The sequence below is a fragment of the Ictidomys tridecemlineatus genome, chromosome 11, assembly GCF_052094955.1.
Source record: "Ictidomys tridecemlineatus isolate mIctTri1 chromosome 11, mIctTri1.hap1, whole genome shotgun sequence".
Taxonomy (NCBI): Eukaryota; Metazoa; Chordata; class Mammalia; order Rodentia; family Sciuridae; genus Ictidomys; species Ictidomys tridecemlineatus.
The window spans coordinates 52,652,996-52,665,991 of NC_135487.1; the positions used below are offsets into that span (position 1 = coordinate 52,652,996).

At 36.9% G+C, this 12,996-nt stretch overlaps 1 protein-coding gene across 1 annotated transcript in view; it reads left to right on the top strand.

Moving 5' to 3' along the window:
- The first annotated feature begins 4,385 nt into the window (after positions 1 to 4,385).
- Il23r (interleukin 23 receptor) overlaps positions 4,386 to 12,996 on the top strand; it is a 60,609-nt gene continuing 51,998 nt past the window's right edge. The window contains exons 1-3 of the mRNA XM_005332372.4: positions 4,386 to 4,553; positions 5,595 to 5,697; positions 8,867 to 9,163. Coding sequence (XP_005332429.2) covers positions 5,628 to 5,697; positions 8,867 to 9,163 — 367 coding nt within the window. The 5' untranslated portion in view covers positions 4,386 to 4,553; positions 5,595 to 5,627. The remainder of the gene's footprint in view (positions 4,554 to 5,594; positions 5,698 to 8,866; positions 9,164 to 12,996) is intronic.

Below are 12,996 nucleotides of genomic sequence, written 5' to 3' on the forward strand. Positions count from 1 at the left end.
CATCTTTAATCACTTCTCCACACAGTAATTAGAAATATCTTTCTAAAGCCCCATCTGACCATGTTATTTCTCTGGGTAACAAGCTTTGCTACTTCTTCTTAGCCTTCAGGATAAAGTTTAAACTGTTTAATAGAAACACAAAACTATTTCATGCTGCCATTGAATTAATTTTCTAGTTTAAATCCTGTCCTCCTAAACCTGGAGAAACAACTTGCCCATCCTCAAACATCTACATCACTTGTACTGTCTGTTTCCCTATATCTCCTTGGAAAAAATAATAACTAATCATGAATTCCCAACTGACACTCATTTCTACTGTGTGGTCTTCAAAGACACCTTTTTCCATAGGTTTTAGTGGTTCTCAACCTGACCACTTATTGTAATCTTCTGGGGGGCTTTGAAGAAATACCCATGCTCAGCCTCTATCCACAGAAATTCAGATTTCATTGTCCAGAATGAGTCCAAACATAGGAACATTTTAAATGTTCTCCTAAAGCGATCTAATGTACAGGGTTCTAAAGACATAAAAATTGAAAAGACAGCATGGAGTTTCCTACTTCAAGAGAGTTATTGTAGAGAAAACACATAAATGAATTGTCATTTACAATAGAATGGGGTACATAGAGTAAAAAACAAATGCATGCAAAACATATTGAGGAATTGGAAAGAAAGGTCTGACAAGAAAGGACCCTGGTAATGCTTCGTAAAAATCAACCAAATATTTGGTAAATATTTATTTGCTATGGAATCTTGTCAAATTATGAACAATGATTCAAAGGTACTGATCTGTAAGTTAATCGACAGAAACAATACAGTAAAGGAGCTTCTGTGTAGTTAGTGGCCCCTGAAGGTGTTTTGTATAAGACACCCAAAGCACAAACAACAAAAGCAAAAATAAATAAGTGGAACTAAATCAAATCCAAAAACTGCTGCTCAGCAAAGGAAACACTTAACAAAATGAAAAAAAATGTGTGAAACTGGAGAAAATAGTTTTAAACTATTCATCTGGCAAGGAGTTGATATCCAAAATATCCAAAGAACTCAAATAAATCAATAGCAAACAAAACAAAACAAATAATCCACTTTTAAAAATGGGCAAATGGTAACAAAAACAGCATGGTATTGGCACCAAAACAGACATGTAGACCAACGGAATAGAATAGAAGACACAGAGATAAAACCACATAAATATAGTTACATTAAAGGTGCCAAAAACATTCACTGGAGAAAAGATAGCTTATTCCCAAATGGTGCTGGGAAAATTGGAAATCCATATGTAACAAAATGAAATTAAATCTCAATTTCTCATCCTGCACAAAACTCAATTAAAAGTGGATCAAAGACTTATGCACTAAGCCAGGAGCAGTGGCACATGCCTGTAATCCCAGCAACTTGGGAGGCTGAGAAAGGAGGATCATGAATTCAAAGCCAGCCTCAGCAATTTAGCAAGGTCTTAAGCAACTCAGTGAGACCCTATCTCTAAATAAAGTGTGTGTGTGTGTGTGTGTGTGTGTGTGTGTGTGTGTGTGTGTATATATATATATATATATATATATATATGACTGGGAATGTTGCTCAGTGGTTAAGTACCCCTGGGTTCAATTCCCAGTACCCCCCCAAAAAAAAAGACTTAGGCACTGAAACAAAGACCTTGTGACTAATAGAAGAAAAAGTAGGCCTACATCTTCACCATGTCAGCATAGGATCTAATTTCCTTAACAAGATTCCTAAAGCACAAGAAGTAAAATCTAGAATCAACAAATGGGATTGATTCAAACTAGAAAGCTTATCTTCTCAGTAGAAGAAATAATAAAAATATATTAAGAGAGCCTACAGAATGGGAGAAAATCTTTACCACATGCACCTCAGATACAGCATTAATCTCCAGGGTATATAAAAAACTTAACATCAAAAAAAAAACCCAAAAACCAAAACCAAATAACCCAATCAATAAGTGGGCTAAGGAACTGAACAGATATTTCATAGAAGAAATATAATTAATCAGCAAATATATGAAAAAATGTTCAACATCTCTAGTTATTAGAGAAATGCAAATCAAAACTAAGATTTCATCTCATTTCAGTCAGAATGGCAATCATCAAGAATACAAGCAACAATAAATGTTGGTGAGGATGTGGGGAAAAGGGCACATTCATACACTGCTAGTGGGACTGCAAATTGATGCAACCATTATTGAAAGTGGTGTGGAGATTCCTCAGAAAATTTGGAATGGAATTACCATTTGACCCAGCTATTCCATGCCTTGGTTTATACCCCCAAAGACTTAAAATCAGCATATTTTAAGTGATGTAGCCATGTCGATATTTATAGCAGCTCAATTCACAATAGCTAAACTATGGAACAAACTTAGGAGCTCTTCAACAGATGAATGGATAAATAAACTGGAGTATATATACACAGTGGAATAGTAATCAGCTTTAAAGAAGAGTGAAATTATGGCATTTGCCAGTAAATTGATGGAGCTGGAGAATATCATGCTAAATTAAATAAGCCAATCCAAAAAATCCAAAGGCTGAATGTTTTCTCTGAGATTCGGACATTAATTCACAATAAGGGATGGGGTTAGGGAAGAGTAGAGTTTAGATTAGGTAGAGGGGAGTAAAGGGAGAGGAGAGGATATTGGGGTAGGAAGGATAGTAGAATGAAACAGACATTATTACCCTATGTGCATATAAAACTACATGACCAGTGTGATTCTACATCTTATACAACCAGAAGAATGAGAAGTTATATTCCACTTATGTATGATGTGTCAAAATGAATTCTACTATCATGCATGACTAATTAGGACAAATTTAAAAAAATAAAGAAACAACAACAACAACAAAAACCTCAACAAATACCCACCCCCATGGGCAAATTGGACTGCTGGACTGCATAGACATTTTTCTGAAGAAGACATGGCCTATAGATTGGCAATGGAGGTGTAGCTCAGTGATAGATAGTTAGCATGCTCAAAGCCCTGAGTTTAATTCCCAGTCACACACACACAGACACACACACACAGGTAGTGAAGAACAAAGGGCGAACAGGTACATGAAAGGGTACTCATGTCACTAATCAGCAGACAATATCAACCAGGATCACAGTGAGATATTATCTCAGACAGTTAGAATGAATATTATCAAAAAGATAAGAGTGTTATTTAGGGTGCAGAGAAAAGGAAATCCTTACACACTGTTGATGGGAATGTGAAGTAGTCCCATCATAACGAAGAAAAGTATGGAAGAACATTAAAAATAGAACATTAAAAATAGAACTAACATATGTCCCAGTAACCCCTCCTCTGGGCATGTACTCAAAAAGAAATGAAATCAGCACTACAGAGAGATCCACAACGCACACCCATGATCATTGCAGCGGTATTCATAACAGCCAAGGTGTGGTCCGGTGATGAATAAATGGATAAAGAAATTATGTTTTATTTGTGTGTGTATGTGTATTCACACACACATATTATTCAGACTTTTAAAAAGGAGCTTCTTGACGGGAGCAGTGGCACATGCCAGCCTCAGCAGCTTAGCGAGGCCCTCAGGAACCTGTTTCAAAGTAAAAATGTAAGAAGGGCTGGAGATATGTGGCTCAGTGGTTAAGCTCCCCTATGTTCACTCTCCAGTTTAAAAAAAAAAAAAATGAAGCTTCTCCATTTGTTTCAACATAGATGAACTCCTAGGACATGCTAAGTGAAATAAGTCAAATCAAGACAGATAAATAGTGCATGATCTCACTTATAAGTGGAATCTAAAAGTGGAGAATTCATAAAAACAGAGAGTAGAAAGGTGGTTACTAGAGGAAGAGGGGGTGGGAAGGACAGACACCTGTTAGAGGGGAAAAAAAAATTCCAGTTTTAAGATGAATAACCCAAGGGGATCTAATACATAGCATGGTGACTATAGTTAACAATTCTGAAATGTATACTTAAGGTTTGTGTATGTATCAAAAGCGAACAAAATGAGGTGATATGTGTGTTAATTAACTTAGTTGTGGCAATTCTTTTCCTGAATGTATGTATATTGAATCATTTTGTACACTATACAATATAGAATCTTATTTGTCAATTTTACCTCCAAGCTGGAAAAAGTTTTATAAAGAAAATTTTTATCATTCATATCAATGCTCATTACAAATTAAAACCAAGTATCATAATGACAATGTCAATAATTTTGACAAATTAAGCATCAGTATTTGTTCTACTTCTTAGATGAGACAATTTTAAATCAAGTTGAGAAAAAAAGTACTGACAAAGCAGTTCACTTTCAGTAATCTGGGTTTTCCCAAATAGTGACATGCGAGCCAGTCATTTCAAAATGGACAGCTTGAGTTCCTCTTCAAGAATCAGAAATGTAGGTCAGGGCTCTGCTGACTTTTCCATTTGCCTCATAGCTGAAGGTTTGAAGTGATCATTGACAGGCAGGCGCTGGGGCAAGAAGACTCGCACAGCCAAGGAGAGCAGCAGGCCAGCTCTGAAGTGGAAGTATGTGCTTCATGCAGGTTGAGAGGTGAAGACACACGAATCCTCCAAATGCTTAAAGGTAGTTCTATTTCCTTCTGGAAACACACAGAAGGAAAGACACTTTCTTTTATAAATTCCCATGTTAAGCTGATTCTGTAATGGTTTTTAATATCACATCACTTTTTAATCATTAATATTCAAATAATCTATTAGGTGAGTAGTTAACTTCTAACCAGAAATCTTTAGGTCTTCTTTTGCCTCTTATTTATCAAGAAAAGCTCTATTCTAACATATTATGAAAGGGATATCTACATTCCTAAGCCGTAGGAATGCTTGTTCTTAAATATGTTATCATTGTATTTTATGTTTTCTCATGAGCCATGAATTGTGCTTTGAAGTTACTATTTCACGTGTTAAGACTCAAGTTTCTCAAAACAGATAAAAACATAATCACTGAATAATGTTGCATTTTAAGTAACTGAATTATCCACTAAGGTCAACTGGATAGCATAACTCGGGCTGTGAACTAATGGCAGTCTGGTTTTTCCATAACTTGTTTCTTTTGAGCTCCGCAGATGGAAAGCTCTATTAGTTTAACTGGTGGCAGGCATGTCTGCCTTTGGCTCCTTTCATTTTTCCTTATTTTGTATCCTTTTTCTTTGGGAGTTCTGAGATTTTTAAAAATTTTTTCCAAGTTGTGCTCATCAAAGACTGACATTTCTAGAGCATGGTAGGTGCCTAACGCCAGTCAGGAGAAGAATTAATCATCAGAAATTAGAGCAGAAAGAACTGTCTGATGAGAGACTAGATTAGGAGGAACTGTCTTTTAATAAGAGTCAAAGGTCCTTCTAATTCGTAGTGATTTTTGAAGGGCATCAAATTCCACCCTTTGGCTTTACTCCTCTACCTCTTACAGTGCTCCTCACATACCGTATATAACATGTATTTGCCCTGTTTCTTCCTTCCCTTCCTCCCACTCTTCCCTGCCTCCCTCCATTCCTCCTTTTCTTTCCTATCAAAGATTCCCATGAAAGACAATAGTTGTTAGGGAAATGTAAAGCTTTCTTATTCATTAAAATATTACAACTTAAACATTTTTCATCTCTATTTTTTTTCCCAGAGAAAGGAAAACAGCTTTTTCTTGCTTTTGGGCATGAATCAGGTCACAATTCAATTGGACGTGGTAATAGCTCTCCACTTGCTCTTCACCTGCTGCCATGGAGGTACAGTATTTGGCACATCTTTTGTTCAACAAATAGGTTATCAAGTGATTGTTATTTTCAGTTATTCTGCCAGACTCATTGAAGAATATGAAAATTATCAAATTAGGAAAATTATATATACATAAAATATATAGAGAACAAAATAAAAGTGGTCTAACCTTCCTCCAAGTGCAGGATTTCTTTTCTAAATATCCCTAATGAACAGCCCGTGATGTTAAATAGGAGGCTATTATGTGAGTGGGCATATTCTATTTTTTAATTCTAATATATTATTTTATTATAACTGTTATATGACCAATCAAGTGTTTGAATTTAATTCAATTCTATGAACCATTTATTGATGGTCACTTTGTGTCAGGCTCTTGTGGTAGTCTTTCATTCCTCACAAAACCCATGCAGTCCTACTATGTGCTATTATTATTCCTGTCTCCTAATCCACACAAACTTCTGGTCTTCTTCAGGAGACCAGAGTCCTATGAGACAGGCATAGGTGATCTTGAGGAATCCAGGAAGGGGATCTTCAGAAGTTCAGCAGGGCAACAGTTGGCACTTGGAAGTTTCTCTTAGGAATAATAGTGTCTTGGGCAAGTGGCAAGGATTTAGTTACTGGGTGACAACACCAAGGCAGAGTTCTTGGCCTTGAATGAAGTTTTGCTGACCCGATTATTCAAAGTAATGACCTCAACTATAGGTTGGGACACAATTATGTTGGAGCTATAGATGTAACCCCATCAACAGAACTAGATGCCCCCACTCACCCAGCAGGATGACATTAGACACTTCCAGAGTCAGATGGACAGCTATCTTAGAAGATTTGGAGAAGATACAACACCTGCTCTTTCTCGGCTTCTTGAAATAGGCAAACAAGAAGTAGAATTTCTTTTTATACATTCAAGTGATAAGTAAAGAACATAGAGAACAATTTTCTGATTTCCATTTAAATGTTATTAATTTCTCTAATAACCTTATTTAAAAGATAAATTGACATTTTTGTATAACTTATCCAATCAATGTTGACTTCTGTGGATCACTGGATTCTTTTTTTTCTTCCATATTCTGTCCTTTTTTGGGGGGAGCGGGGTACTGGGGATTGAATTCAGGGGTACCTGATCACTGAGCCACATCCCCAGCCCTATTTTGTATTTTATTTAGAGACAGAGTTTCACTGAATTGCTTATCTCCTCGCTTTTGCTGAGGCTGGCTTTGAACTTGTGATCCTCCTTCCTCAGCCTTCCGAGCCGCTGGGATTACAGGTGTGTGTGCACGCCACTGAGCCCAGCAACCATTGGTCATTTTGAAATATGGAACTTGTGCACCACTATCCCTGGCTTTTTCCCCCATATTCTGAAAAACCATTGATTTACTAATTCACTCCTGAATGTTGTGAAACCCAATGGTCCTGTGTTTCTGGGGTTTTTCTTTCTTCCATTTTATGAAAATGAGGGCATCTGGCTAAATCTGAAGTTTTTAAGAGTTCTGACATTTTTAATGTATTCTCAACATGGTTTCATGGTACTATGAACACATTTCTTTAAGGTGCTGTTGTCTAAACTTGAATTTTTAAATTTACTTAAGGTAGTCAGATATTTCCTTAAAACTTCTTCTGCATGTCTTTGGTTTCAATTCCCTATTGATGAAAGAATTTTTTTTGGCAGGGTGGGATACCGGGGATTGAACTCAGGGACACTCGATTACTGAGCCATATCCCCAGCCCTATTTTGTATTCTATTAGAGACAGGGTCTCTCTGAGTTGCTTAGCACCTCACTAAATTGCTGAGGCTGGCTTTGAACTAGTTATCCTCTTGCCTCTGCCTCCCAAGCCAATGTGATTACAGGAGGGCGCCACTGTGCCTGGCCCTGATGACAGAATTATTTTTTCTCACTACTTCAACATTTGAATATTTATAATGTGTATGTAAATATTTATTTCACAAATGTAAATAGTCAACTACATTTATATTATATAACAAGTTCATTCTTTAAGCTTTGTGTTCTAAGGATAAAGGTCTTTTAAAATCAAACATTGACCTTTAATTATCACTCTTTTGATAAATTTAAAGAGATTTTAATGCAGTATTTCAGGAAAAGCTGATAATAAATTTCACAGAATCTCTGCTGTTTTTCTTGATATGAATTTCATTTCAGTAATATTGCATTTCATTGTCATTTGACTCTATAAAAACTACCTTACTCTTTGTGTGTGTGTGTGTGTGTGTGTGTGTGTGTGTGTGCTGGGGATCTGTCCAGGCCTTGAGCATGCTAGGCAAGTGTTCCACCACTGAGTTACACCCCAAACCAATGACTTTACTTAGTTTTGATTACAAAAGTCATATGTTCATTATGTAATTTTTAAGATGCAGATATATACAATTTTAAGATGAAAAAAATCAGAGGTTATTGTTGTTAATATATTAGTGCATTTCTCTAATTCACACATTTATTTACTTATTTTTAACATTGAGTCTATATTAAATATGTTGTTTTGCAACCTTCTTTTTAATTTAACAATATATTGTGAACATTTTGCATATTATTAAATTAAAAATAAATGTTATATGGTTATTAAGCACTGAATTTTTATCATTTGCAAGAATATGGTTTTAATCATCATATTCATAATTTGCTGATAAAAAATAGCTTTTATCTATAAAAAGAACAAGAGACTGGTTGAGTAGCTTTAGAATGGGGTTCAGATTCTGTAGTGCCCAGTGTTTATTCTAATCTTACTTTTAAAAAGTGATACAGCTTTGGGGCCGGTGTTGTGACTCTGTGGTAGAGCACTTGCCTAGCATGCGTGAGGCACTGGGTTCGCTCCCAGCACCACATAAAAATAAAAAACAAAATAAAATAAAGGTATTTTTGTCCATCTACAACTAAAATATATTTTTAAAATGTGACATAGCTTCAAAATGCCTCAGTTCTTCATGATAAAACAGGGGAGCTCATTTGATTTGCTCTTTATAGAGAAGCCAAAGGACTAGCTGTAGTCTTATGTCATGCTGCTGAACACCAACAGGAGCACAGGGAATAAACTAATTGACAAAAGTATTTTCCAATAGAAATCACTTAACTAGGGAAAAATAAATTTAAAGTGCAATAGCATATTCTTCTGGGTCTCTTGTAATATTTCTTGTACAGCTAATTTATTATTTTATCTGTTTGTTTTCAGGAATTACAAATATACGCTGCTCTGGCCACCTCTGGGTAGAGCCAGCCACGGTTGTTAAGATGGGTGTAAATATCTCTATATATTGCCAAGCAGCCATTAAGAACTGCCAACCAAGGAGACTTAATTTTTATAAAAATGGCATAAAAGAAAGATCTCCAATCACAAGGATTAACAACACAAGAGCTCGGCTTTGGTACAAAAACTTTCTGGACCCACATGCATCTATGTACTGCACTGCTGAATGTCCTGGACGTGTTCAAGAGACACTGATATGTGGAGAAGATGTTTTTTCTGGGTGTAAGTGTTGGGGCACATTCACGAACAAACCCAAACTAGTCTAATAATGCACTGGTAATTGCTAGGCTTCTCTGAAAACAGGCAAATTGACATAGTTCACCTCTTAGATGGGCTTAATACTGGAGCTTTTAATGCAAACATCTCCAGGGTCAGGTTAGAGAACTGTAAGTTAAGGATGCTGGTGGGATCTGTGCGGAGAAGACGGCCTGTGGACTGGGTACGACCCTTGCCAGATCCAGCCTTCATGGGGGTCCAGTATGCCTAGATCTTTTGACTCTCCAAAGGAAGGCAAAAATATGAATGTTTAATACAAACTCTCCAAATTTTAAAATATTGAGAAAGCATTCAAAACACAATGATTTTCACCACCAGCCTGGCCAGATAGGGCATATGTGAAAGTTAGTGCCTCAGATTTAAAATGTTCCCCTTTTCATCTTTTTCTCACTTATGCTTTTCATTCATTTCCAAGCTAACATAAATACCCTTGAAGAAGATACCATTCAAATATTTTGAGGCCAAGATTCACAAACTAGCCTTGTGTTATTATCATATTCCTTATATTCTGTGTAACCTTGGGCAATTTGCTTAACCATATGAACTTCAGTTGCTTGTCTGTAAGATGAAGGTAATTTTACTAGCTGTGTTAAGGGCTAAATTTCAATAATTTACTTAAATGCATATTATAAAATTTACGTAAACACCAGTGCCTAAATCCTTAAAAATGTGCCTTGGGGTGGGGGGATACCAGAAATTGAACTCAGGGGCACTCACCCACTGAGCCGCATCCCCAGCTCTATTTTGTATTTTTTTTAATATTTATTTTTTACTTGTAGTTGGACACAATACCTTTATTTATCTAGTTATTTTTATGTGGTGCTGAGGATCAAACCCAGGGCCTTGCATGTGCTAGGTGAGCGCTCTACCACTGAGCCACAACCCCAGCCCCCTATTTTGTGTTTTATTTAGAGACAGGATCTCAGTAAGTCGCTTAGTGCCTTTCAGTTGCTGAGGCTGGCTTTGAACTCGAGATCCTTCTGCCTCCACCTCCTGAGCAGCTGAGATTATGCTACCATGCCCAGCAAAAATGTGACTTTTTGATATAATGTAGGTAGTAGCTCATACAACCCCCTGCTTCAAATCCCATTACCCCTATGGTGAATCACTGTTTGTTGCTGTGATTATTAAGAAAAAATTTAGTCAAGTTAATCTGAAAAATATATGCCAATTTAAGTTGTGTTCATTAGTATTCTAAAAGTTTTGAAGTTACTGCAGTAAGATGAGCTGACTTATATAATTATATAATACTTTGTTCTTGGTTCTACTATTATGAAGGATACATCCGATCAGCAGTGTTTTAATCCAGACATTTTCTATAGAGAATGTTGCCCATTGTCAGTGAAAAATAAGGGCTTTGGGGGTTTTGCCATGTTCCTATCCTCCATGCTTTTGAGAATCAGATCTGAGTTCTTGCTTTCTCCTACCCTCTGCTCGCTCTTCAGCTAACAAGAGCCAGACAAGTGGCCTCCATGTGAGGTCATTGCAGAGTACCAATATGGCCTCCACTGCAGCTGCCCGAAAAGCAGGAGGCTTCTTCATTCTGTAATGAAGCCATTGAGCTGCTTAACTCTGGGCAGCGATCTTGCCTGCTTCTCAAATGAGAACTATGGGAAAACATGCAGAAGAATTGAGGAAGGGAAGTTTTGGAATCAAATATTGAAGATGGTAAATATATGCCTTAAACTAATGCCTCGCACATGTGAAGTTTGCCCTAAATTGTGGAAATTAAACCACAGGCAGATACTTTATCTGAGGTATGAAATCTCTTTAGCTTGTCCACATCCTCAGGAAACATAATCAACCCTCAATGCTTCAATACTTCACTGTCTATCCTTTGCAGGGCAGGTGTACAAGGTGTACAATTTCTTCAGAGGACAAGAAAGCAACTTCCACAGTTATGGGAAAGAGTTGGTTTTTAGTTCAGGCTAGAGGGAGGAAAAAAGGATGTAAACAAGTGTCACCTCTGTTAAAAGACAAAATTTCAACAAATATAGTTTTTTTTTAAGATCTAATTGGCTTTTGTGATTCATGAAACAGAGCAGGAGCTCATTCTATAAAACAGAAAGGTGCTCCACTGGGTGTGACAAAACAATTGATTTTTTTATAAAGTGGGAACAAGAAAGCAGAACAAAAAAGGCACGGGGTTGGTTACTATCCTATTACTTCAGATTACTTTCCTCCTAAAGGTTAAAGTGCAGGGAACTTCCTGTCCTGCTTGTTCAGGTTGACTGGGCCTTTTCAGATTGGTTACTGTGAGTCTTCTGTTTTCAGGAAAAAAACTGATCGCTAGGGGGTTGGCCTGATGCCTTAAAGTTTCAGTTGGATTGTGTGGCACTTAGCACAAGGTCACTCCATTTTGGTTTGGTTTGCTGGGGCTTTGTGTGGGAGCTTAATCCAAAACAACGGCCTCTTACAAATTTAATTTAGCACCCCCATTCCTGTGTGGGCAGTTTGTGTGACACATTCTCTTAATCACCCCACTAGTCTTGGCTAAGGGGCCTCTGCCCCAAACCCTGGGCACTGTTTCAGGTCAGAGAAGGCCTCCCTTCCCGATGATGACCTGTTTCTACACTTTCATTCTCTGCTGATGGCTCTTTAGAGAGAGGACATCACTCTTTCCATTCATTTCACTGGGGGGTTATAGCTCCTTACATAGATCTCTGGTTATGAGCACGAAAGCACAACTACCAGGTAAGAATTTACAAAAGGCCCTGGATTGAAGCTGAATGTGCTCTTAGGCTCTGCATTCTTAGCAAACAAAACTTCCTATTTAAGTAGGTCAGAATAAGACTTTTGAGGGTTTTGTGGCATTCTAGAAATCACGTTGCTTTCACTAAACTATTTGAACACAGGATATTCATCCTGGGAGCTTTACTATGTCAATTTATCATTACTGTTTTGAACAAAATGATAGAATGCACTTTTTTTGAATGAAGACAAACCATAAAAGATAGAAGACAAGTGAGTCATTGCTTTCCTTGAAAGGACATCCACCTATATTTAAAAGTTTCTCTAGTGTATAATTTGTGAAATACAAACTATCACAATTTCCATCATAAGCCATGATCTTAAACACTTAGATTCTTATCTGTGATGAAATGCACACATATTATGGAAACTTTGTTCTAACAGAGCCATACCAATCAGAGAATTAAAAAGTTAATGAGATGTCTTTTCATTTAAAAATACCAAACCATATACAGTCGTCTCCACTTAATCATTTATTTAAAATTTTAGGCATCTTTGACTGAGATTGTCACTTTTACTTCTTGTTATGGACAAAGAAACTCATTTTTACCCAATAAAAACCCTGGAATATTCATGTTTAACATTACTATTAGGTATGAATCAAAACTGTACATCAGGCCTGGCCTGTGCCCTCCTTGAATAGGGAATTGCAGGGTACTTTTTCTTTTTCTTTTTTTGGCAGTGCTGGGGATGGAACCCAGGGACCTCTGCATGTTAGGCAAGTGCTCTATCACCCCCAGACCTCTTCATTTTAATGGCTTTCATTGATATTTTATTAATCAAGTAATACACTTCATAGAATAAACTTCACTGAGTACTTTCTATGCTTTAAAATGTGCTCAATGCTAGAAATGCAAAGAGGGAAATCAGAGACCCTGCTTTCAAAAGGAAAGGATCTTTGGCTAGGCTCTGAATGAATAAGATTCTGGTTGGTGATCAGTGACTGTCCAGATAATAGAGAACAGGTGGGATTAATTGGAAAGAGCATTTAGGCCGTCTCTTATGTATTTCAGGATATTCTCTAGAAT